General features: G+C 35.7%; 1 protein-coding gene across 5 annotated transcripts in view; it reads left to right on the top strand.

The window, feature by feature from the left end:
- FMN2 (formin 2) overlaps window positions 1–27552 on the top strand; it is a 158761-nt gene that overhangs the window by 28127 nt on the left and 103082 nt on the right. For 3 of the 5 annotated variants that reach the window (XM_068184971.1, XM_068184965.1, XM_068184966.1), the window contains exons 4-7: window positions 4715–4862; window positions 9188–9249; window positions 21770–21802; window positions 24937–26630. In XM_068184971.1, the coding sequence (XP_068041072.1) occupies window positions 4715–4862; window positions 9188–9249; window positions 21770–21802; window positions 24937–26630 (1937 nt within the window). The remainder of the gene's footprint in view (window positions 1–4714; window positions 4863–9187; window positions 9250–21769; window positions 21803–24936; window positions 26631–27552) is intronic. The other 2 variants (XM_068184970.1, XM_068184969.1) reach the window with 2 other exon arrangements.

Genomic DNA, 27552 nt, shown 5'->3' with positions numbered 1-27552 from the left:
AAAGCAGTCTCCTGCTGATAAGAGCATTTTGAGGTAGTCTGGCTCTAGTTTCTCAAACTAAAACCTTGCTTCTACAATTAACTCTTTGTATGCAGTAGAGAACATGCAGTTGACTTTCTTTCATTTTAGAGGTTGTATGCTTAGCGTACTAGAATGATTAAACCTCCTGAATGGAAAAAAATTAATTCCTTCCACACACTTGAAACTGACTAAATGCCAAGAAATTATATACAAATTTGGACAAGCTTTTTGGAGCTTTTAGCTTGCAAAACACCTCTGAGACATGGAGTCTGGTCCCTTCTTATCCCAAGTAACATAAAATGGAATTCCTCTATGAGTTTATCTCATTACATCTTAAATGCAGTTTTACGTTTTCCTCTCCTCATTCTTCAACGTCTTCCCACTGAAAGAATGTCATCCAGAATGACTTGATGAGTAGGAACCTTCTCATGCCCACTGCTCTGTGTTTACTCCTGGCCCATTTATACTTGCCTGAGAACATGCCAACACTTCTGTTCTTCCCTTTTCAGGATAACTTCAAATGTTTATAGTTCTAGCGAAAAAATGTTCAAGTTTACTATTAAAAAGAGGTACTGCTAAAGTGCTTCCTCCCTCTGCTGCTACCCAATACTAGAGCACTGTGCTGCTCTTCTGCCTCACCTTTCCCACCTGACTGTGCTTTGGCTTTTTTCCTTGAGAATATTTTTAATACTTCTGGTAAGTTTTTCCCCCCTTGATCCTCACATTGCTAATGCATGCTTTTGCAGCCATTTGGGGAAAGGTGCATACACCTATTGCTATGTCAGCTCCATCTTCTATATCTCTTTTAAGCCTTTCTCACAATGGCTGTTTTTGTTCTTTGAACTGGAAGCAGATAAACAGCTGATGATTGAGAACTGAAATTACATTGAGCAGATGGTTGTTCTACCTGTATATCTCCAGAAGCAATATAGCCCACATTCAAGGTTGCATATTATATTCCTGCAGTGAGGGATATCTGTAATTCATCCAGGGAACAAAACTGGTCTCTGTGTGAAAACATGTGACCCTTTTTCTGAAAGGTCCAGGCCTGCTAGAATGACTTCTGATGTTTGCTGCAGGTCTAACTCGTGGCCCTACTTTTGGGTTCACCAACAACATGGCAGTTGCTAGGGGCCTTTCTTTGAGCAGCTTCCAACATTCATTTCCACTTTTAAAGATGAGCTGGAAAGAATCTCCAGCTCAAGCAGTGAAGTGAGTATTTGATATTTAATTTATTACATAGCTGAAGTGTAACACTGTGGTACTAGAGAATGAAAAGTTGTAACAAAAAGCATACTCTGTGCATACTCAGAGCTGTCTGGGAAGAGGGAGTTAAACTACAGACCTGACTCTGTGATTCTAAATGCTAGCATCTATAAGTGGTAAAATGTATATTGATTAGGTACCATCAGATCCTGCAGGCAGTTTGCCTCGCCCATGTGCAGATGCTCTGCACTTTTAAGAACCAGTGGAAAGTGCTGTGTAAGGATGTGTGGAAACAAGAACTCTTCTTGACATCATGTTCAGTGCACTGGACTCAGACAGCTTGAAGCTTCCAGCATCTGCCCAGATATGAGTCTGAATAAATAAGACTGGGATCATTCATTACTAGAACATATATGTGATTTTATTCCCTCAAAAGAGATGCTTTAAAGACTAAATAGTGGAGTTTGAGCAAGATGAAGGGGAAATTCCAGATGTATCCAAAACTTGATCACGGTAAGCATATTCACTGACTGTATGTACAATGATATTTAGTAAAAATTGCCTCTGAAATGAAAAGATTAAAAGACAAAAATTTGCATGTGGAAATCAATGTTCATGGAAGATTGCTTTGTAGTTAATAACACTAAAAACAAATCTGATTTTTTTACCTTTGAATTATTTTGTTTCTTTTGATTGGGACTTCAGCATCACAGAATTACATATTTCTTTCTGCAAACAGTTCTAAAAATCATGCATATTTATGGAATTATCAGATTTGAAAAAAGGAGAAATAAGGTGGGTTAGTGTATTAACTGACAAGGAGCTAAAGACAACACATAAAGAGGATTAGGTGTTGGACCATAGCTTCAGTACATAGGAATTAGGATATTCAAGTGATTTGTATCTTTTGAAGGGCATGAAAGTAGAGACAGGGTTAATCTTTTCCCTTTTCAAGTGTAATTTATGGACTATCAGCTTGCCATCCAGAACTTCAGACTACCTTTCTGTCATGAGGACATGAGGGTTTTTCATATTTCAAATAGCATTTATAAGCTTGCAAGTAATCTGAAAGTAGTTGTTAAATACCTTGTTTCTATGGATATGCTTTCATTATAGTGCAAGTCCCTTGGAGGCATTTTTGAAAATCTACATTTACATCTGTAAATTTCCATTACATGAGGCGTCTATTCTATTGTCCTTCTCTGTATTGAATAGAAAACAAAGAAATCCCCCCCCCAAATGCAATGCAAACAAAAAATACTGTCTTTTGTACTCACAATGCTGGGTTAAGAGTTTTTTATCAAGTTGTGTGATGTTTTAATTTATAACTGCTCATATCTTATATACCATAAATTATATCAGCAAGAACATAGGTACTTCATATTTTCTTACCTTCATAATGTATACCATCTGTACAATAATTCTGAGTTTGGGTTTTTTTTTTAATACATCTTGATTCATGTAGACTAATCTTATTTCAAGAATCTGTTGTTAAATTATTGTATTATATCTTTCAAGAACTGGCGTGGTGAAATGTCATGTCCAGGAACAGTTTAACTGTTTGTCTTCATCATTTATGCTATGTCAACATTACCTACAGTCAGTTGTCTTTTGTTTTACTGCTCTATAACCCTACATGTAATCCTATTGAAAGTCATCTGTGCTTAGCCAGTTAACCCTGTGAAGAGCATGTTCTTCCCTCTGTTCCCTGGACTGTAAAAGATGGTAGAGTGGGCAAGGAAAAAGTTGTTCTGGTTTGTTTCAATTACTTTTTCAAGTCTTATTTGCATTTTTGAGATTTAAATGGTGCAGAAACATGACTAATAGCAAAATCCAGGACTTTTTCTTCACACAACATGTACAGGTACAACTCCCTCTCATTCTTACTCAAACAGTGTTGGAAATTGGGCAGAAGCTCAGAAATACATATCCTCTAAAAAACTGGAAATAGACAAAGGGAAAGAATTAAGTGACTCAAAGGACTGAATTAATCAAGCCTTTCAGATGTTCAAATAGAGTAGCACAGTAATGCTGCTCTAAGGGACAGGATTTTTGAGGATCATGGAGTTCAGGGCTATGTAAAGAACCTGATGTTATTTTTTTATTAAGCTTTTTATCCATTTATTTTTACCTTTATGTAAAGTCAATCTACATGTCTGGATTTTTGCCATGATTTTCATACTGGGAGGGTCTAATGAGCTTCCTTTGACCCTGACTGAGGCACCCTCTGTAAAACAAATGTTTTTACTTTATTACCAGCATTGTCTGTTCCCAGTAAGTTGCTCCCAATCAAACATTTTTACTCTTACAACAATTTATTTTTAGGCAAGTAGAAACTTAGTCACATAGAATAGTGATTGTCCCAAAAACAAGCAGCATTTTCTTCTTACTTCTGCATATTTCTTCAAAGTTTATTATCTGTCAAATTTTTAAAAAAAGAGTCTTAGTCTAAAAATGAAATATGTACCAGCTTTTACTCAGGCAGTAGAATGGATGAAGCCCAATGAACATCATCTTTGTAAGAAGGTATTACTGTGATATGACTGCATTTTCATCCTGTGACTTGATTTTTTTCTAGTTTTATGTTGCAATATTTGCATCTTTCCAGATCATTTGTCAGGAAATTTACTTGTGCAATTGCTGTGAATGTTCTCTATAGAATTTACAGTATTATAAATGTTTAATGACAAGGTGTGCATGTTGATACAGACTAGGAGAAGAATAGCTACTTGAATTGTGGTCATCTAAAATCTTGCTGTTAGCTTAAAGCATAAGTCTGCCCTAGTTTTCATCAGAAACTCTCTATGTGTCCTACTTTTAATCATAGACTCAAACTCAAAGCTGTTGAGCAATAAGGATATAATCTGATTTGAACCCAGAGGACTGAGAATACCTTTAGCTGTTGGTTTGGGTTTTTTTAATTTTACCCCAAAAGAAAATCCACCTTTTTTACCTGCTTTTCTAAAAGTATTAAAATGGAAATGATAAAAATAGGGCTGCAAAGAGTGAATCTATCAGTTTAATTTCTGCTGAAATAATTCTGTTCATTTTCCTTGCTTGTGTGTTTGGTGTAAAACAATTATGTACGGTGTGGAGAGAAATATTTCCCTCCAAGCCGTAAAACTGGCTGTATGTAATGAAGTGCAGTCATGATGGACAGAATGTGTTATCACGGTAAGAAAACAAGTGGCAAAGAGTTTCTTACACAAAAAAGTGCTGAACTGTATCTTAACGTGTTGTTGGGTTGTAGAAAAGGAAAAGCTTAATTTTCTGTTGTTAACAAGCAAAACTATTTTAATATAGATTTATGTTAAGTCTTTATCAGACTGAAGAGCATAAATCCAAGTCTGTCTTGATATAGGGGATGTTGAGTAATTTGTACTGGAAACAAAAGCTTAGATATTTTGACCTTGTCTTTCTAGATGAACTTTTCCACTGTTTCGTGTTTTTTTGTTTGTTTGTTTGTTTTTTTTTTTTTTAATCACAGCAAGACCAGCTTTATACTTGGGCTGCAGTTAGCCAACCCACACATTCAAGAGATTACATTGAAGGAAGCTTTCCAAGGAGAATTCCATCTGCGTGGCCTCCACCCAAACCTCCAGATGAAGAACAAAAGCTCAAAAGTTCAGAAGAAGGTACAGTTCTTGGATACAGAGTAGATAAATGTATAGCATATAGGAAGCTGCTGTGTTTTAGAATCTGAAATATAAACTTAGTATCTTGGCTACTAACAAACACCTGGTTTTGAGAATCCTGGAGTAGCCTCAGAAATAATGTCAGCTAGTATGAATCTAATAAAAAATATTCACTAAAAATGTATTCTTTTTGTTAGCAACCAAGATGTGTACCTGGCATCTGTTAAATAATGGATTTTACCAGGTGCTGTGATCTTTATTCTTTTCCAGTATAAATACTTTCAGAGCTCTGAGATATGAAGGGTTTTTTTTCTTAAAAATATGAAAACTTCAGAAGCCCACTGGTGCTATACTGAAAGTTATCAGAGTGGTGTAAGGTATTCCTTTGTAGATTCAGCAGTCCTGTGCTGACAGAGGGGTAGGAAAAATGTATCTGAAAAAATAAAATGAAGACTTGCTTACAAAGTCAGTTTACCTTAAAATTTGTGAGGTTATGCTAGCAGATGAATTTCTGCAATCTTCTTCATGCTCTTTAAGAGCTTTGTTGACACTGACAATTAAAACCAAGAAAGAAAAAATCTCCCTTGTAGTTGACAAAGAAATTTAGAAGATGATTTCAAGCCTGTTTTCTGTTAGTAGTGTTGACCCATAAATACCACAGGTTCTTGGAAGATTTGCTTTCTATTAGTATTCAGCCGCTCTCAAAACTGTTGACTGCCTTCATCCCCATGCTGTCCATGGAGAGCCACTGGGTATTCTCAAATTTTTCATTCCTTTCCACTCCTCCTTTTCATTGCTCAGAGTTAAGAGTTAAGTCATTATTTCAACAGATCTCTTTGTAATACTTGTAGGCTTTGGGTGGAGTTAATTTCAGATTTGCTTCTCTTTGGGACTTCTCTGCCACTTCCTCTGGAACACGATCAAAGTATTTCTTGCATGGACACCTTTTACCATGGCAACATTTTACTTTTACTGGCATCACTTATTTCAGTGTTTACAAGCAAAACAAGTGATGCCAACAAAAATGCAATACTGCTGTATTTTTCTGTTTAATGCTATGCCTTTTACCAAATGAATTCTATTGGAGATCAAGGAAACGTTTCTGCATCCATCTCACTGATGCAGTTCAGAGAGTGGAACTCTGCAGTGCTGAATTGTTGAGCTAGTCCAGGTTTTAACCAATGATCTCCTATTTTATGCTGTATGCAATGAAAGTGCTGCCGTATGTTGTGGTAGAATTCACTGCCATCTACTCTGAGAATTGTGTCTCTCAGCTGGGAGACTTACCTAATGGATGCGTGATCACACTATTTATGAGCACACTGTGCACTGGAAAAACAAAAGGGTGAATTTCAAATTAAATTGTTTTGAGGTTTTAACCCAGCAGAGGTTAGTGTAAGTCAACAAGAGTTTAGTTTCTCTAAAATCTAGAAGAATGTTGATAACTTAAAATATTTTGAAATTTAAAGATACACTTCAAAGTATATTTCTATCAAAAGGACAGTTCTAATAATTTTTAAATGCATTCATTTTGTATGTGATTTGTTTCCATCCAATGTTTTTCTATTTATTATACCTACTACTACCCAGATGTAATATGTTCAGGACTTGTCTATTCCTTTCCTCATCCACTGCCCTCTCAAAAAAACCGCAAAAATATTAAGAAATAGAGTTAGAAACAATACCAAAAATTGTGTATTGGGAGTTTTTCTAAGCTAATATAAGTAGTTCTTAAGATGTATTTATTGAAATTTTGGTGTGATTTTTCAATGTAGGACATGGAGGAAAAGGAAAATTTATAATTCTTTTGAATAGAACTCAGGTAGATGAATAATTTAAATTTCTTTAATTGTTCACATGCTTGCCATTTGGAAGAAGCTGGAGGTAAGTGATGTAAAACCTGAGGATAAACACCTTCCTCAAAATTTGTTGCTAAATTATTTTGTGTATTTGCGCCTTTTCAGTGTATAGGGGACAAATATTTTTTTAAAGGTTTAAATTATTATGTTCGGGGTAGCTGTATTTTGTTTTATATATAATTATTGCTGTCTGGATTAAAGAGATATATTAACATTAGAAACAATAGCTCATAAACAAAACCATGCATTTTAGACAGAAGCATTGATTGAGAGAGGATGCAGCAGGATGTTTTTATAGAATCTTTGTTTTTATTATATACATTAGCATTAAAAAATAGTAGGCCTTCAAGCTTTAAGTAAGGCAAGAGACAAAATTCTTCAAGGTTTTAGGTAATCCATCCTAAATTAGCAAAGTAGTTAATAATCTGTTTAGTATAGTTTCTATTTAATAGTGTTGTTTTATGCTCTGTATCATGTGAAACATTGCTGGATGTGTGAAAAGGGATGTTGGAGTTGTTGGGAATTTTTGGGGTTTTGGGACAGTGGGTTTGGTCAGGTTGATTATTGTTGTTTGGGGATTTTTTAGGTTGGTTATTTATTTAAAAACAGACATTTGGAAATACCTAATATGAATTTGGGTTCAAGTCAGCAAATACTTATGCTAAAAACATTTTTCAGCTCTGGATTCAGTTAAGGTTTTGGACAAAATGAGCCAACATCACCAGTAAGATCAATGTGTATGGGACTAACTTTTAATTGAACACCCAAATCTGTTCCTGTCTCTTCTTATGGCACTTCACTTCACCATTATCACATCTCAGCATATTGCCTGAATCTAAACTCAACAGGGTATTTGAAATTCAATTATCTTAATTCTTTGCTGATGACACTATTCTACTTGACATATAGGAAAAGGCAAGTAAGCAGGCACCAGAGCCCAGTCATCCTGTCTCCCATGGGGCTGTTTAACCACTTGTGAAGACATTCATAGATTATGCAACTTCTGCAAAATTAAACAGTCTCAGCCCACCAAATATCAGTGTGGGTTTGCAACCTGAAATCTAAGTTAGTCTCTTAAAAAAAGCCCCAAAAAACAGGAAAAAACAACAAAAAAAAATTGTTTGATTTGCTTTAAAGGAGAGATTTCATTTCTCATACAGCACTCTTTTCCTTTCTCGAACCTTTTTTTTTCTAACTGTGGTAGGTAGTATTTTTTTTTTTTTTTTTTTTTTTTTTTTAATTTTGCTCAACAAAAAGGGTTGGTTTGCTGGAAGTAGATTGGATTTGCCAAATTTTGTCTAACTAACCTTAAAGTTAACTGCTCAGATCAACCTGACTTCAGCTTATATTTAGAATCCTTTTCAGAAGGGTAATATTTCTGAGGTAAAAATAAGCTAGATAATTCTGTCATATTTTTAAATATTGACATATACATAGGAGTGGTCTGTTCCTCTTTTCTTAAACACTTTTGTGTAAGGGAGGCAGCTGTGCTAATTTGCACAGCAGAAAACATTCAGCATTGTGGGTGCATGTCTAACACTAGAAAATCAGTATAGAATGAATCGGTTGTGAGCAAAGACGAAAAAGATACTAGCACTTCTCTCAAACACAGAGAAATCTAAAATCTAAATTAGGAGTTATTTCTTGCTAGATGCGGTTTATCCACATCCAGGTAAAAAAAGTTGTGGATTGTTAATTTTCAAGCCTTGTGACATAACTCACACTTGCAATGAAACTTCTTCCTTGTATGTCTTGCTTCTCAACAGCTGAGATTGTCAGAAAGCTGTGAGGAAGACAAATGTCCAAAAATTACAAATCCAGAAGCTCTGGTTCATAGCTGCTTCACTCTTTCTGCAAGTGGTCAAGAGTTTTCCCTGTTGAATAATGGCACCTTTAAACATATAGGAAAGATGCCACACATATAGTCTCTGAGCAGGTGTAAGAAAAACGCCTCTGCTCTTGTTATGTGTAAATAACTGGGCTATGATCAGTAAAGAGGCATCATCAGCTGTAGCTTCTAAACTGATTAAAGATCTTTGTACTGTCTAGCTGCTGTGGAGTTGTTTGCTTGTTTGTTTTCATTTTCCTGATTATTTCCTATCAGGCAAGGAAAATGAGACACAGTGTAGTTCTTTAAGGTCAGAAAAGTAATCTGATTTTAATATAAGCAATAGGATATAGGTGTGGAGGGTCTTATGTTTGCTCTATTTTTAAGATCTGTATTCGTACCTATGTCATTGTGGAGTTTTCAACATTATGTGGTAGTGGAAGAAAGGAAAACATAGTTGGCAAGAGTCATCTGTTTTAAGGACAGGTAATTTTTGGGATAATTTGGAAAGTGAGACAGTTAACATTATTTTCTTTTTAACTTTATACTCTTTTCATGAATTTCTTAATGTGTATTTCAAAATATCGATATTTTTTATTTGTAGAATTTTAAAATCTGTATCTTCTTTTCAAATTCAGAGTTGAAATCTACAGTCCTAGAAAAAGAGAAGCAACACATAGATGGTGTTCAGCAGGCACAGGTAAGATTCTAACAGAAATGTTTTATCATTTTCTAAAAAGAGGGCAAAAAGTATTTATTTCAGATATTTTTGAAATAGTTTTGTGTACTAAATGTTCTGTATGAAAAAATTCCAAAGTGAGGGTGTTTTATATGTTCTATAGTGTGTCTAGGCGTAAAGATTGATTGAAGGTTCTTGTCTGCCTAAGGTGATTCCTACAAAATGTTATTTTCCATTCAAAAGTAAGTTAACCCTCTGATGGCAGAGGAATATTTATAAAATATCATATTATAATAGCTAATCTAGAAAAATGCATGTAAATAATAGTGGCAGGGATTTTTTCTGAATCTTTCCTCAAGCTTTACAGCAGTGGTAGTATGTGAACAGTTTTAGAGGCCATACTGGACTTAAAAAAGAGATAATGTAATACTGGGACAGTGGAGACAGTCTGAGTTGGACTTATGCTACAGAAATACAGTTCTTATTTTTTTAGTATGTTACCATACATGTTCTATTCATCATAAAAGGTGGTGCAGTTTAAATGGGGCTGAGGAACTTCAAATTCTGTTTCCTCAACAGGAAACAAGCTTGTCTTACTTGTGGATAAACTATTCAGTTGTGGAAGTCATTAGAAGGAAGGCTAAGTTCTGAAATCTTGGCTTGAAACAAGCAGTGACCAAACACTCTTGGAATCTCTTTTCTTCCTCCTCTGTTTCCCAGCTTGTTTCCCCCTTTGGGTTTGTTTTGGGCTTTTTTTATGGGATGTTTTTGGTTTCTTTAGGTTTGCTGGGTGTTTTGCTGTGGGGTTTAAGGGGTTTTTTTGTATTTTGGTATTTGTTTTGGGGCTTTTTGTGTTAGTGACAGGACAACTCAAGCATCACTGTATCAAGTAGCATTTGTGAAAATGGTCAGTAATTTGATTTCAGGGAAAAATAAGAAATGTGAAGTTAAATACATACTACTGATCATTAGACCTGCAAATTTCATTTGGTCTTGATCACATATTTTGTGAGCCATGGGTGAGGAGAGTATGTGTATTAACTCTATGACTTGCCTTGCCAAACCACTTTAAACAGTTCTTCTAGCTGGTTAGCTAAATTCTTCTAACTTCATAATATGGAACATTTTAAAACTGCAGCTCATTAATTAAAATAATATTACAAAATAATTCATCATTCTGGTATTTTAAGTTTAACCTAAAATATATTTTTCTCATGCTGTTTTTATATTCCAGTCACCCACGTTTCACTAACAATGGTTTCTGTTATTAATTGTGGAAAAGCACTTTTCCCTATACTTACAGAAAGTTGATGCATGTAAGGAGCATATTTAACCAGTCTCTAGAATTATAATTCATTGCAAGAAATTACATATATACATGGTTTTCTTATTAGAAATGTAATTAATTGAAATAGGGTTATGGATTTGTAGTTATTTTACCTATTAAAAAAAAAAGTATTATGAAAATTCCTATGAGAATGAAGTTTAACCAGGAGCTATGGAGCACTGCATGATCACTTGAATGGCATTTACTTGTGTTTGGGAGCTTTTCTTTATTTTTAGAACTAGCCTAATATGTTGTCCCTAAATTCTATTTGCTAGTGTTTAGGAGATCCCCATCCCTCTTACTCTGTGGTGATGCCTTATGGCAGTAACATGAACTTCTTCTGTTCTATACTATTATTCATCAGTGACCTGCAGGACTATCAGGATCACCTCATTTGCAGAAAGTCATCTCAAGTTTTTGCTGTATTATATCATCATTCTTGTTTATTTTAAAAATCAGGGTAGAGATTTTTTTATTTTGAGGAACAGTATGTGGATAAAATGTTGTGATATGTTTAATTTATTTCTGTAGTGTCCCAAGCAGTCAAGCATATTCTACCTATCTATCAATGTTTATATAAATCATCAATCTATAAAAACATCTAGGAAGTAGCACGGCTATCACGTTTGTAGGTAAATCCTGTACTGCAATCAGATCATTCTTGGTGTTATTTGCACATTTTTAAGTGATGAACACGTTTCTATTAGACAACTATCCTCTTGTGTGGTCTGCAGTTTTAATTTCTGAAAAAAGAAAGCATTGGCTGAAGTTAGCCTAGTAGGTGATTTTTCTCTTTTTCTTTTCATACATAAATGAAAGAGAGCTCTAGTTTAAAATTTAAATTGATCAGCTAAGTCTTCTTACAAGCATCTTCCCTCTCCTTTCTCTGGGAAAAGACATTTCCCACATACTATTCATATAATTGAAGATTATTGGCCAGAACACAGTTGTAAAATGATGTGGTGATAAATTATCTCAGTTAGGATAAACAATTAACAAAAATAATCAGAATAATTTTAAATTAAATGCGCAAGTAATACAGCCTGGATTGTATACTTTGTTGTCACTTGAAGGGGCTTCTTCACATATATCCTCTCCATTTCCTTATCTTTATATTTTTATGTATAATCTGCATGTTTTACAGCATAATTTCTGAACTTTTTTAAGAGGTTTTTTTTATTGCAAAATATCTTATTTTTATAAATTACAGCGACAAAAAATGAGGATGTGGGGATGTACTTGCTTTTAATACAGGAATTGTTAAGCAGTGGAAAAGTAAGAAAAATTGGCAGCCATTTCAAGTCCTGGTTTTGAAATGCCAAATAGCAATGATGTCTGCTTAGTCTTCCCAGTATGAACAGAGAACATTTTGTTAGGCTTAACTCCTTTAGTGAAAGAAGAAGAGAAAAATTGAGTGGCCTAATTTAGAAACTCCAGCTTCAAACCTGGTCCTTAAATTTGACTGACGTGCTTTGTGCAAGAGCCAATTTCTGTTCTGTTTGTACCCCTGATCTTTTGTACTATCCTCGCAATTTTCATTACATTTTAACTCACTTTTCAGAGTAGCTTGATTTTGTTTACATGGTAGGTAAAAATAGATTCTTAGCAAAAAGATGAAGAAAAAAAAGAATAATTGTAAAATGAGTACATGTAAACTAGGCTTAGGTTAGTAGTGGGACATCACAGAGCCAGAAACCTAAAGTTGTTTGAAAGGCACTTAAAAGCATTGTCTTATACACCATATTAAAAAATTATTTTAAAATTCTATGTTTGATCATTTGTGATAAGAGTCTATTCTGTGGACCACACAATTTTAAAAACAAAGTCCTTATTACATTTATTTGATTGTCAGCATCCAGATATAATGAATACTTCATGCCACTTTGTGCCTGGTTCTTGTAATCCCACCTCAGGAGAGGAGGTTTTGCCAGACTGTTGCAGTCTCTAGCAGTTTAGTTATAAGATAGTTTACACTGACTATTTAAACTATATTTACATCAGAAAATCTTGTCATCAAAAAATTCTTATGCTCATAATTTTTCTGTCTTAGTTTGGTTTGGTTCACCACATTTTACCCAACAAATAAATCCTCAGCCAAAATTATATGCCTTTTTGGACTTCCAAGTACTTCCACTGGTACTAAAAGCCAGACAAAATTTTGGCAGTTCTGAGGTGCTGAAGATGGGTTTCTACTGCATAATCTATTGGCATACTTTCCAGCAATATCGTAGGGAAACAATGCTAATCTTAAAAAAATAAATTGCAAGCCAGGTTTTGCCATCTTGAAGATACTTTCTGCTTTATAAAAAACAGACTCATTGAGTGCATCTTTAGGATATTCCTAACCACCTCAGTTTACTCATAACTCCTCTTTCAGTAGGGACCTTTCTTCTTATGCTAGTTTTTGATTATGACTTATTATAATTCCTTAGGGTAATAGCTTAGTGATATTGGAAATGCTCCAATTTTGACACTTAGTAATACAAGAAAAAAGGTTCTGAAATCCTTTAAGATAAATGCATAATCAGTCTGTTTAAAAAGTATAAAACATTGGTGGGACTGGAATTTACTTTTCATTATTATAAAATGTCACCACTAGAATTTGTCTCAGAAACATGCGTGCTGCCCACACCTCTCTCTTAAAAGAAATTTCAGAGATTATTCTTTATAGGTGAAGGTAAGATAAAGAAGGTAGATGAAAGATTAGTCTAAAAAGGTGAAATACAGAAAAGAATTTTTTAAAAGGTGAGATTTTATAAACCTGCTTTAGACTGTTATGACACTTGTAGTCTGGTATAAAACCTGTTTTGTTTTGGTGTTACATAGTTTTCATCAGCACTTAGGCCAACTATAGACAAGACTAGTGAAACACTGGCTTCAACAGGAACCTGAGGAAAATTGGGAGCTCTTCCTATTTGGCTCACAAACAGCTCTGTGGCACTTTTAACACTGCCTGATTCTGCATGTTCTTTCTTTAGATATTTATTAAGAAAAAACCTGTGAAGAAGTGTCATTCCCCTTCTATCCTTTTGCTTTTTGACAGGCTACTTTTGTAAGGGGGAAGAGAAGGCTTGAGGAAGCAATGAATAGTTACTCTAAAACAATTCTTTTCCTACAAAGACGACTGCCAGAGTCTAAGATTTCAGCAGGGAAAAATAAGTTGCATACTTGGGTAAAAAAAATCCAACCAAAAAAATGTATGACATATTCAAAAGGATCTATTATATACAGTTGTCTTGTTGAGGAAATATAGGATTATGACAGAAGATAATAGTTTTGGATGTTTCCATATGAATCAAGTGATAGTGAATAGAATTGTATATCTTTTAACAACTGTACCAATGTAAATTTTCTGCAAAATCATGCCAGCATACACAAAATTCAGGAAAAAAAAGTTTAAAAAATTCAGAGGTATTTCTATGGGATTTTTTATCTTGCAAAATGTAAACTCAGATTTGTAATATGTGATGTGGAGGAACTTATATTCTAATTGTAGATCCAATGTTAGAACTGGGTAGCTTAGATTTAAGCAGTTGAATTTCAGGAAGCATATGTAGATAGAGATGGTGTTTTCTTGTTAGCATTCAGAGTAAATGACGTTTTATCAGAAACATGCAGAAAGGAAAATAATTTCATAGGAAAAAAGGTGATACAAACCTGGCAGGAGACTTTATTGCCAGGGTCATAGGAACTGCTGAAATGCAGAGGATTTTGCTAAAGACAATAAAGGGGAATTTAACTTTATGGGACTCCAGGACAAGTTCAGTGCAAATCAAGTATCTTATGTTCATGTTCATGAAACATAATTTTTATGCAGAAGTTTCAAGTTTTATTGATGGAATTCTTAGATTCTTAACATTGGAAGTTACTTTTCAGCTCAAACGTGGTGCCTTTTTCAGGTTTATTTTTTGGTTTGTTTTCAGAAAGCCTTACAAGCACAAATAGATGTTTTGTTTCCTAAAACTGCAGCAGGCAAATTAACTAAGCTTTTTGACATATGAAGTGAGAGACCCTGAGTTGAGACCTTGATATAGCTTAAACAGAGACTGTCCATTCCAGACTGTGCTGCTTCCTACACGGCTAGTAGCCACTTTGTAATTAAATACTGTCATCTGGTAATGTTGGGGTTTCTTTGGCCACGAAAGAAGGACGAGAAGACAAACAGAAATATCAAAAACGAGGGAAGAAGTACTTATTTACAGAGTCTGAAGGACATCCTAAAGTCTGCCTACTTAGCCACTAGATGGCAGTTAAGTATTTTTGAATGGATTGCAAGGCACTTGCAAGTCATTCCCAGACGGCCCTGAAGACACCCTACAGCGGGAATTTAATTTTTTTTTTTTTTTTTTTTTTTTTTTTTTTTTTTTTTTGGTCCCAGTCAAAGGAGTGGCTTTCTGCTAATTAATAAGTTACCCTTTAGAATGTACATACACACATACACTTGCTCTGTTTAATCTGACCAAGATTTAGCAATCTGAGTATCTCTCAAAACAGATCTTCTACTTTCCCAACCCCTCAAAACATTAAATATTTAGAAAGCACTGGTTCTGTCGCTGTTGTTTTGGTTAGTTAGTTGGGTTTTTTTAAACCAGTGAAATGAAAACATTTCGTTTGTTCTACTAGCCTTCTGGATGACTGCCTTTGAAGTGATAATTAAAAAATTATCAATGAATTACTATCATTTAAATAAAGAGGTCAGTATTCTGTTGAAGATGAAATGTGTTTCTTCAACCACAATTGTGAACCCATTTTTTATTTAGTTCGGATTAGGCATAAGTTTAAAAAAATAAAAGGAAAAGAATTTCATCAGACATAATTAATTGACAAATAGATAGAATATAAATCACAGACTAAATATTTAAACGAAAAAACAGGAGTATAGAATGTCATGCCTGTGTGGTAGAAAAATGTAAGCAGTTAATTCTCAGAACAAATATTAGTGTTTTGTATTATATCCAGACTTCACAATACTTGGATTGACTTCTGTTATTTTGCTTGGAGGCAGTGTTTGCCTTTTTAAAAGAAACAATACATTATATTATTTTCAGTGGAGTTACAATAACCCATTTTTGCACTCTTCCTCCTACTCACGGCGAGACTAAAATTTGTTTTCTCTAATCTGTGTTCTTAATGTTAATGTCAAGATGAAGTTTAACTTCTGTGCTCATTTTAGTTTCAGATTCTTTATTCTCTTTTTCCACTTTTATTGAGACAGTCATATATCTGAAACATAAGAATCATAGCACAGTTCAGCGTTGAATGGACATTAGGAGGTCATGATGTACAAACTCTTTTCCGCTAATGCCCTCCTCCAAGCAAGGTTAGATTTGATGTTTGGTTGTTTTTCTCAGGACTTTGCTCATCTCTGAGTATGGGTATGAGGTAATGGTGGTATGTATTTCCTGCTTTCCCTAGTCTGTGATAAAATGGCAAGTCTTGCTCTGTTTCTGATGCATTGTTTTGATAACAGCTAAAAGAGATGAAAATGTGTGATCTAAAAACCTGTATTTCCTGTGAGTTTTTCCTCATTCAAGTCCTTTCAATATTGATTAAAATTCTGAAGAAACTGTGGGTCACATTCTTGTAATTAATCTCATTTCACAGCTTCTTCATCAAAGATTTTATAAGAATGTATATTAATAATAATAATAATAACAACAATAGTAATAATGCAGACTTTGCTTCCTTTTATCATAATGGGCGTTCTTCTTTTTCCGTTTTGACTATGCTTTATACTTAGACAAAGATGGGTTTTTTTGTCACTTTAGGTACAAATTCTTGGACATGCAGCACCATTGTTAGGGTTTGGGCAATAATTGATGAGAGGAAACGGAGAATGAGTGTAAAACTGAGAAAATAATTTATTTTAACAAGAATTGTTTGGCAATGCTTTAAACCCTTGACTATAATATGAGAGACTTTCACTTCTTGAAAAAGGACAACTGTGGGATAGGGATTACACAGAGAGAATTATCACTTTTCTGTCTGTGTTTGGTTCCAAGCATTAATGCATTTCTTCTCTTGCCTTTTACAATGGGTTTCTTGTAAAATAATAACAAAGTACTGTAACTTCCCTTAGGAAGCAATGAATGCTAATGCATGATAGCTATATATTTATTGAAAATTCTGTTTAAATTGTTTACTGTCTTCTCCTCTGACTCCTCACCGTTCTTGCTCATGAAAATAGATAAATTTGAGGTAGTGCTTATGTTATCAATGCATTCCTGGTTAGAGCAAAATTTATGAGCTGTATTCATTAATATATAAAATACAATTATTTTCTTAAATTCTTTAAACCAGATATCCTATTTCAGATGAAAATCTATAAACTCCTTTTATACTAAAATACAACTTGTACTGTAAGTTCCATTATTTACTTAAGAAATTTCTCTCATCTTTTGGAGATCAGTGAAAAGAGGTTTTGTTTGTTCAATGGTAACATCCTATAGCTGGATTATGTAGAATATTTTTGGTACTATAGTATTTACTTCTCAAGTTTTTTTTTTTTAAAGAATTCCACAGAAATTGAAGAGAACAGATGAAGAAATTACATGAAATACAGGAAAGCAGTTTGAAAAAGTGTATGTGTGTAAGTCTGTGTGTGTGTGTGTACATATCAGCATGTGAAAAGAAAACTTCTTGTAACATTCCTATCAGGACATTTCATTTGGCAAGTGGACTTATACTATTTGAGAGATCTCCTCCACACAAAAGTGAGGATTGTTTCAAGTTCTTCTTATATATTTCTCTTGGCATTAAATATCAGGTGCTACCTTCTAGTGGTGTAAATCCTGAGATTTTCTACAGGACCCTCTATGTAGAAGGGAGATAAGAAATGCTTTTCTTAGTAGAAATAAGTATTCATTTAACTTAAAAATGCCCTAAATAATTACAAAAAAAATAAAAGAAAGAAAACCAAACAAACAGTTATATACTGCCAAACCTAAATGAGAACTTAAAAGTAAGAATAATTTCTTCTCTTTGGATTCAAGACAGAGTAACCAGTTTATCTTCTACTTACATTTGCATCAAAAGTTATTACATTTTCCATCTTAAGTTAGTACAAATAAAACCTGTAAAAACACTTTTTTTCCTTTTCTGTATTTTGAATATCTGTTTTTCTTTGTATTTATTCTTTAGAGAACAAGCCCAAAACTATTCAGAAAAACTAACTTCCATATTTCAAAATGTATAATTGCTCGTTATGATTATTCAACTTTTTCCAAATATACAAATTGGGTTTTTTTAAATGTTCATGATACCAGAAAGATTTTCATTAACTTCTCAATATTTAAAGCTCATTTTTGATTTCTTTGATTGACTTTTTTAAGGTTCTTTCACTCAAGGTGATACAGTTTTGTTTCTAATATAGCTTTCAAACTTTTAAAGAGTTAAAGAAGATGAGAGACTTTCAGGCCCCTGCCTTCAGCATGTTCATGGATACATTTGTGGAGGCTCTCTTTCCATTTCTTCAAACCTTTTCTGTTGTGAGTAGTAGGCTCATGCTTCAGTGTATCTACAAAGATTTATTCTTACTGTGGATATTTTTTTCTGTTTATTCCCTGTTGGAAGCCTAAGACAAAAGCAACATGTGAACCTCCCATTTTGTGGTCTGGCTGAACTCTTAGATGAAAAGGGCAAGTACAGTGTAGAAGTATCATACTCTGGACAGTTGCTTATCAGGATGTGGCAAAGCTCATCTGAAAAATCATTACCTTTCTTGATCTCCCCTACTAGAGCTTAAAGGCATTCCAAGCCCATCAAATTTAAACAATTAATGCTCACATTTTGGCTCATAGAATCCATAATGTTATTTCTAGCATAAAAGCTTACGATAGTTGCATATAAATAGCATGAAAATGATAATAGAATTAGTTTGCACAGTGACTGCTTTCCAGGTTGCTGGACAGTTTCAAGTGGAATTGAAAATCAGGGAAAGGTCTGGGGTGAAAAAGTTCAACACCATTCTCTAATATTTCAATGCAGTAATGTTCAAGCTATGCCAGATTTTGTTTTAACATAATGAGATTAATTGTTGCCTTGGCCTGGGTGCACAGGAAAACTAACTAAACAGGAAAACTAACTAAACACTTTAGTATCAAAATTGAAATACTTTAGAAAAAGCACAGGTGACAGAAGAAAGGAAGCAATTAATCATGTGTAAGGCATTTCAGTAAGCAATCTAATATTGAGGAGAAAATAAACCCAAACAGTTTTTATCCCAACTTTTAAGGAAATCTGTGACTTTTAAGGTACCTCTTGCATATAGACTGTTGCTTAAGTGGCTAGGTTCTAGTTATCTTATGATCTGCACTAGCAGTCTCTTTGCAATCCACAGCACAACAAATAAAAGACACCAAAAACAGGTAACATAATGTTATATTAAAATTAATAAAGTTCAGCTTTTCTTTCAGTACCCAGTCTCATTTACATGCTTGTTTTATGCTGGATGAGTGATAGATAGTTAAATGAATTTCTGAGCTAAATTAAGCTATGTGGATAGTAAACCCCCTTTTAAGTCTTATTTATTTCTGTATTGTTTCATGCCTCCCTAATAATGAAATTTCATCTAGGCCAGGACAGAAGCATTCAGAATTTGAGAGGGACTTTTTGGTTGGTTTTTAAGCCTAGATAGTCAGGACATTGCTCATTGCACATGGAACATGCGCAGCATTTCTCTGTTTGAGAAATGCTGGGGACTGTTCTATAGCCATACACCTCTCACTGTATTTTTTTCCTGCTCACTCTTTCATATTCAAGCTACCAGGATAAAGTGAGGGTTAAGCTTCCACAAGTGTTATTTGTGAAGGTTTAAAGTAATACTACATAATACTGCAGAAATTAAATTTGACTCCTGTGCATCTCCTCGGGTGGTCAGTGGTTCTGTGAGATTTTATATTACCTTGTCTTGTCTGTAGTCTATGAAAATTCTTTGGAGGTTTTTATCATAGTAAAACCTGGGGATAACCTAAGGTTATTTTCCAACTAAGTTAAGAGCTGCACCTTAAAGAGAGAAAACTCTTTCAGTCTTTGATATATCTCAAGTTGATTATTTATTTAAATGGGTAATGTAAAGAACTGAGATCTTATCCTCTGAAATATGCTTAGCTCAGGGATAAGGAATTCAAACTGTTCAGGAGCAGAGACTTCAAGAAACTAAGCTCTTTTTTCCTCTGACTTCCAGCTTTCCAAGTCAGCATTTGCAATGCATGCATCTTTCTTCAATGGTATAAGTTTCCTGTTGATTCTGTGTTAGTTTATTTGAACTACTTGAATTTCAGTAATTATTGATCTCTGTATGCAATGGTTTGGGGTTTTTTTGTCACACACGATAGGTGTGACAAAACCACCAGGTTGATTAGACATGTCTCAGCTCTTTAGGACGGGAAGAGCTACCTAGTCCATTGCCAGCCTTGTGCAGGCTGGTGTAATCCATCTGTTGCAATGTGTCACAGAGTGGGAGAGTAGCTCACACTTACCAAATAAGTTTCATGACTTCAGAGAGGGCAGTGCACAACACTGTTTTTGTTTCAGGGCTTGCTTGTTCATTGCTATACTGGGGACCTCTGCATCACTTCCTTGCAGTTGTAGGAAGAAAGATGGACTATTGTGAAAAAGTGTAACCCTTGTGCAACCTCAGAATAGTAAAAGCTTCACTCAAAAAGGTTTAATCAGGTAGTCTGAGGAAGAAACTAGTATCCAATACTAATTCTACTCCTTCAGCAATTCTCCTTGATGCTATTGGCAAGTTTGCCAACTTTTGACTCAATTTCTACTGCTGTAAAAATAAAATGCTGCAACGGGCCTTGAGATTAAGTGAAATGTGAGAATTAATTAGATGGATGCTATTTTGTATGAATGCAAATCAAGTCTCCACCAGTACTTCTCATTTACCAATTACTGTAGCACTAAAACTGCCTGTTAAATGTTGTGTCTCCTTTTCTTAAGGTTGATCTGCAGTTGCAAGAAGTAGCTTTGAAAATGAGACAGCTTTAAAGAGAGAAACCTGAATAGAGATCACATTTCTCTGACTGAATTAAATTCTTACTGTGGCTCTACTTTGTGCCATTCGGTGAGCGTGCGCGTTCAAAAATGTTTCACTTCGCGTAGAAAAGCAGCATTTATTAACAGAGCAGTTGGAAAGAGCATCCTTCCAAGTTCCTGTGCAGCACTGCTAGTTCCACCAATTGCTCCCAGGCACTCTTACTAGAAGAGCTGAGGGGCCTTATTTTGCCATCTTAATTCTGTTTAACTGTATGCTTCTATTTCCTGTGTGTTCTTGCAACTAGGTAGCAGCATAGATTCGTGAATTGTGATGTAGAGAAACTAAAAAGTCAAGTTTTTTTGAAAAAAAAAAAAAGGATAAATCAAAGTAAATATCATCGAAATATAAATTCCATACAGAGAGGAAATTTCATTACTCTAAGTGACAAATTGCTGAAAATTATGAAACTGCTGATGCAACTTTTTGACTTGCAATAGTATAAGGTATTAACTTCTAAAACTAAGCTATAATATGCCTTCATTTTTCAAATATGCCAAAATTACCAACAAGAACTGTCATTATGCTTTTTTTTTTTAAGATACTTTGACTGTTCTTAAAGCATCTAAGTGAGTGAAAGCTGATTTAGAAAGATATAGACAAGTGTATTATACAGACACACATATATGTGTTCTATACATGCATAGACTATGGCTAACTTTTACAGATGTGGGGTTTTTTCTGCCTGGAAATTTAGTTATAGAAGGGTCTATAGGTTTCAGTCACTCATCTGACAAACTAGGTTGAGAACTCTGTGGAAAGAGGTAGCTGCACTCTGATCTTTTACATGTTTGAAGATCCTGGACGTGTTCTGTCTATATAGATCAGCTTTATGCTGTACATCTGAAATGCACATGTGGAAAACATGACACGATTGGAATGAATTCTATGTAATGTACATGTGCAGATCCAAGTGTACAACCTTTAGCCAGCAAAGCAAATATTTCCAGATCCGTGTACAAACAATCCTATCAGTGCAGCCCAAAGAGATCAGTCCCAGATTGAGCATCCAGCTCATTGCACATGGAACATGTACAGCCTGTTTGAGAAATGCTGGGCACTGCTCTATAGCCACACACATCTGAACTGTTTTTTTTCTGCTCACTCTTTCATACTCAAGCCACCAGGATAAAGCAAGGGTTAAGCTTCCACCTTTCTTTCTTTCTTTTCAGAAAGAAGACTGTACCACAGTACCTGGGTCATGGGTAAGAACTCTAGGCAAGACAGAGTTTCCTCATATCTCTTTTAAACCCCATAGGTTTCTGCTGTGGAATTGTCCCCTGGATTGAAAATGAAGCTTCTTTTAACTATGTGTGTGTGGGTTTTTTAATCTCAGTCTTCTGATCCTTGTCAACAGCTTTTGACCATCTTTTACATGTATGAAAAATTAAGTAATCTCTTGCTTATTCTCTAAGAAAATAGTAGAATTTTCATTTATTATTGGATTTATATAGTCTTGATTTCCTTCTTGTTTGATAAGCCCTTTCAAATCTAGAGTTCAACTTTAAACTAGGACAAAGGCAAAAATCTAATTAAACTGCTCTAAGGGCATCTTAAAAGTCTAAATGAAAAATGTCTGTCTAAAATAATTACTGAAACACATAAATACTGGCGCTGTGTTTTGTTTTGCTTTTGGTTTCCTTGTTTTTTAGACCAAATAAATTTAAGTACATCATATTCTCTGGATAAATATCTCTTCATTCACATCAAAGTCTTGTTTGTTCATACTAATGCTGTTTCTATGAAAACCTGGATATGTTGATGATTGTTAGGTATAACATGATAGGAAATCACCAGCTTGTTTGAAATGGTGTATCTCAAGGATAGCAGAAATGCTACTTCTTAGGGCATGGCTAAATCCTAATTCATCAGGACATTTTCATTTCTTGTCTAAATTGCTAATTCATCTCATTGCATTGCTTATTTTTAAAAAACTTTATAAAATAGTTCTTCTCTTGAAAGAAATTTCATTATCTGCAGGGTAAATTGTCTTGTAGAAGAGTGGATTCTAGGTTTTTCCTGCAGCTAACATAGAATTACAGTATTCAAGAATTACTTTTTCTTGGTAAAAGTTGAATCTAATCTCCTGAGTAAAAGAGTGTTTAAAACAGTGAGCTGTTCTGAGATCAGCCATTTTTAAGGCAAATCTCTTCAGAGCCATTGAATATTGTGCCTAATCCTGTTGGCTGCAGTTTGTTTATGGCAGAAATGAATTTACTATATCTCTTATAAAACCCTTGTGGAGTGTTCTTACAGTATAAAATGGGAGCTTAGGAGAATTACAGTCTGGGGAAACTGGATTTGATCTCAGCTGAAAACTGGTGTGTGGCCTTAGTAATCCTAGCAACACATTTCCTTTGATAGTGTTGCCTTTTGAAGAACTGATAGGCCTTATTGTATTTGCAGGTGACTGGTAGGGGGATAAGAGCAGATGAAACAAAGGGATAAACAATATTGTATTTCTCCTTTATTAAGAAATTCTTCAACAAAACTGTTGCTGCTATGAAGTATTGAGTTATTAAAGGAAACTGGATGGACTGAAGCACCATGAGTAATTTGCAATGGGAATGCCTTTATCAGCCTTTTTTCCTTCTTATTATACTGTTTGTTATTATGTCTGTGTTAATTCCTTCACTATTCATTTTTTCATGTTCCTTTCTCTGTTTTACATTTTTTTGTCAACCTGTGGCAGGGAGACCTAGTTGTAATACACAACCTTTGGTTCAAACTGCTGTTCCAGAAAGTTCAAACAATCTAAGAGATTGTAAGTTTTTTGTAACAGTACTTCAAAATCAAGCAATAATTGGTTTAAATGTTGTTGCTGTTTTACTTCTGGGATTGCTTTAGGACAACTAAGAAATTCTAAGATAAATAAGAATTTGAAATTTTATATCTGAAAACAGAATCTCTGCAGAAACATTTTTTAAGTATTATTGAACATTATCTTTTATTAATAATCCCCAGCTGGAAGTTATAACTTTCTCTTCCAGAAATAAAAAATTACTTTTAATAGTTTCATGTGTCAAAAGATGAGAAAAAATGTTTTCCTGAAATGAATCAAGGCAATTGGTATATCAAGTATTGTATAATTATTTATAGGCTTCCATACAAAACCTATAATTTGAATATTTGAAATATTTCCTATTAAGCAAGCCTATAGTCTCATCCGAGATGCATATGATTTGGTAAAGGGAAATAAAAAGTCACTTAAGTTTTGCTGTAAGCACTTGTGAAACCTGTTGCATGACCATCTTAATTCAACTAAATACTTGAAGTGCTGGCTAATATTTTAAATTGAAAGAAAAAACAAAAGTACTAAAAAGTAAATGTCTGCAGCTAGAAAATTATTTTTATTAGAAGATTTTTTTTGTTGTAAGGTCAAGTCTATCTCTTCATCAATCCTGAATAAACATAAATGGCTATTTTTGGACAAGATTACTTCTGTTGGCAAGTTTGGATGGAAGCACATATCCATTAAATTTAGTACAGTTTATTACAGGTATTTCTTTAAAATTGTAGGAATTAATGTGCCTTTAAGGTTAATGGTTCCTCTACTTAGTCTGCAGAAAGCAGAATCAGATGCTTTAGAGAAAGATATAAAAAATGTGAAGCATGTCAAATACAGAATAACTATTCCAGGCAGGAATCTTTCCTATCACAGTCTGTCACTTGGCAGAGGAGTTGTCAATTTGAAGTAGGATGAAAGTTCTCCCTTCGTTTGTTCTTGCTTCTTTTCTTTCCTAGTCATGCTGACTGGCAAAAAGCATAATTATTCTGTTCTGAGATGTATCTGTTTTCCAAAAGATAGTGTTTGTAGTGTTCTGTATTCCTGATCTGTGTTGTATCATTAAGGTGTATATTGAAATGCAACAGTCAATACTATGCTGAGTCTGCTACTCATGGTCATCCCTTTAAAGAAACACTAAACATTTATTTCAATTAACAGAATTAAAGTAATGCTGAGCCCTCCCACCACCGTGTCTTCCAGGTGTAGGCAAATGCTTGCAGTACTTGTGCTCAGCGGTTGGTTTTTTTCTCAGTCAGGGTATTTGCAGGGAGGGAGGGGCTGCTACTGATTTTTGCTTTTGACAAGTATAATCACAGTCTAAAATATGCTTGTACTGGCGAAGATAGTGTTATATATAAGTAAGTCATTTTCCTAAACTATCTTCTTTCACTTAAAATGTAGCTAGCCAAAATTTCTCACTTTTTTTAAAGCCTTGATATAACTAGCTTATTTTCGAACCTCTGGAATACTAATATTCTTGATGTAAATTTAATTTTTATATGGTGATGAATGTTATCCTCTTTTGAGCTTATTATTTGTTTTCTTTGAAAGGATGCTTTTGAGGTGAAATCTGAGGAGCGTGCCAGTGTCATCCAACAACTTGAGCAAACTATTGAGGATCTGAGGACAAAAATTGCAGAACTAGAGAAACAATTTCCTGCCGCAGAGGTACAGACTGCTGGGAGGGAGCAGGAAAATGAGCATGCACATGCAGACTCTGGGGAACTCAGCAGTATGACTCTTCAAAGGAATGAAGAGGAGACCACACCCAGGACTGTGTCACAGGCGAGATCTGTACAAACGTCACCAACAGAGGATTATTTAACACATAAAATGCCTTCAGCCAGTGCACTGCCACAGCCACCCCCACCACCGCATTTAGAAGGGGGCAAAAATGAAGGGCCTACTCAGAAATTGCCAGCTCTAGAACTACAGCCCACATTTTGTTCTGAAATCTCTTTAATTCTGTCACCGAAGCTAATCTCAGTGCCACTGGATGCATGCCAATCAGTACAGAGTATACCGCAGTCACCTCTTCCGGGACCCAAAGTTGATTTGTCCCTTGCATTTGAAGCAGAGACTGAAATGACAGTTTCCCATCAGCCTCTAAGTACTGTAGATGTAACTTGTAGTGAACATCCCCCTTCCTTGCCCCCAGAGCCCACATGTAGCATTCCCCCATCACTGCCAGCGACTGAACAGGCTGCCCCCCTGTCTGGAGCACATGGCCATTCCTTTGTTACTCCCATATCTGTGGCAGGATTACCACTGCCACCACCTCTACCTGGCTCAGGACTCCCTTCTTCTGCTGTCTCAGCAGTGACACACCTAGACCACTCTTTACCAGGCGCCATGATGTCACCTCTCCCTCCTCCTCCGCATTTGCCAAGTGGGGAGATAACGATGCTGCCTCCAGCTCCTCTCCTTCCATGTCCTGGATTGCCTCCACCACCTCCACCACCACCTTTGCCTGGAGCAGGAGTCCCATCTCCTCTGCCTGGTTGGGGTATCCCACCTCCTCCTCCACCACCACCACCTTTACCTGGAGCTGGTGTCCCTCCTCCACCTCCTCCTCTGCCCGGCCTGGGATTGCCACCCCCAGCACCACTGCTTCCTGGAGCAGGACTGCCACCACCTCCCCCACTTCTGCCTGGAGGGGGCATTCCACCACCTCCTCCTCCACCACCACCTCTGCCTGGTGCAGATGTACCCCCTCCTCCACCTCTTCCAGGTTCAGCTGTACCCCCTCCACCACCTCTGCCTGGCGGAGCTGTACCCCCTCCACCTCCTCCACCACCTCTGCCAGGTGGAGCTGTACCCCCTCCACCTCCTCCACCACCTCTGCCTGGTGTAGCTGTGCCCCCTCCACCTCCTCCACCACCTCTACCTGGTGTAGCTGTGCCCCCTCCACCTCCTCCTCCACCTCTGCCTGGTGTAGCTGTGCCCCCTCCACCACCTCTGCCTGGTGCTGGTGTCCCTCCACCACCCCCTCCTTTGCCTGGGTTGGGGATGCCTCCTCCAGCCCCACCACCGTTGCCTGGAAGTGCACCACCCCTTCCAGCACCAGTCCAGGGCAGCAGCTACCCAGCAGTCCCACAGGGCTGTGGTTTTCTTCCTCCTCCATTACCATCTGGTTTATTTGCAATGGGGATCAATCAGGAGAAAGGGAGCAGGAAACATGTAATAGAGCCTACTCGGCCAATGAAGCCTCTTTACTGGACAAGAATTCAGCTCCACAGTAAAAGGTAAGTCATAGAGTTATGTAGAGTGATGCCTTTGCTTTATGGCTGTCTTGATAGTATTATCATTAGCAAAAGTCTTTCCTGCTAGGTAGGTCTTTGAGAGAACATTGGTGCAAGTAGGATTTTATGTGTAGTTGGATATGTAAATAGGGTGCCCATTTTCTTTAAAGTGTGCAGAAGTTACTTGCACATGGAAGCTCTGTAGCGTTTTCAGTGTCCTTTGGGGCTACATATCACATGGGGATAAGAGATCTGGGCATGATGGTGTGCCACCAAGTGTTCTGTGAAATGTTTTTCAAAAGGTCGTATTTTTGATTCCCCTCAAGTTTTGAAATAGCATTGGACTCTCTCTGGAGCAGCTTGCAAGTTTTGGTAGTGTCTTCCTTCTAGATCAATCTGTGCCGAACACATTCTATCCTTCTCTTTCCTTTCTTCAGTGACCTTGAAATGCTTTCTTTTTCACCTTGTACACTCAGCAGACTCAGATTCAATCTGCAATTTATTTGCATAAAGCGATTCTGGTAGCCCTTACTTTGATATGACTTGGTTTCAGTTGTTGATGTTTTTTGGGGTTTTTGTAAAACATCATTGCTGGTCATGAAAAAAGTTTCCTTATAATATTTTTCTTATGTCTCTGAGTGGTAATTATAAAACCCATCTGCTGTTATTAAATTATGAGTTTATTCTTCCTTTGCAAGTCCTTGCCACTGTTTTACAGGTGGTCAGTAAATAACTGTCTGTTTCTACTTCCCTTCCTGTCTATGTCTATACATTTTATAGCCTATATACAGTTTTTTTTAATTCCTAGGCATGTAGAGTGGGTGAATATAAATGAGCCTGACCATATCACATATGAAAAAAGAAGAAAACCCAGAAGTATGAGGAAGAATCAACAGTAGTTTTTATCAAAATGCTGCTAGTAGAA

The sequence above is a fragment of the Anomalospiza imberbis genome, chromosome 3 (genome assembly GCF_031753505.1).
Source record: "Anomalospiza imberbis isolate Cuckoo-Finch-1a 21T00152 chromosome 3, ASM3175350v1, whole genome shotgun sequence".
Classification (NCBI taxonomy): domain Eukaryota; kingdom Metazoa; phylum Chordata; class Aves; order Passeriformes; family Viduidae; genus Anomalospiza; species Anomalospiza imberbis.
The sequence above is the reverse complement of the archived record's forward strand: the minus strand, read 5'-3'. Positions and strand labels throughout refer to the sequence as shown.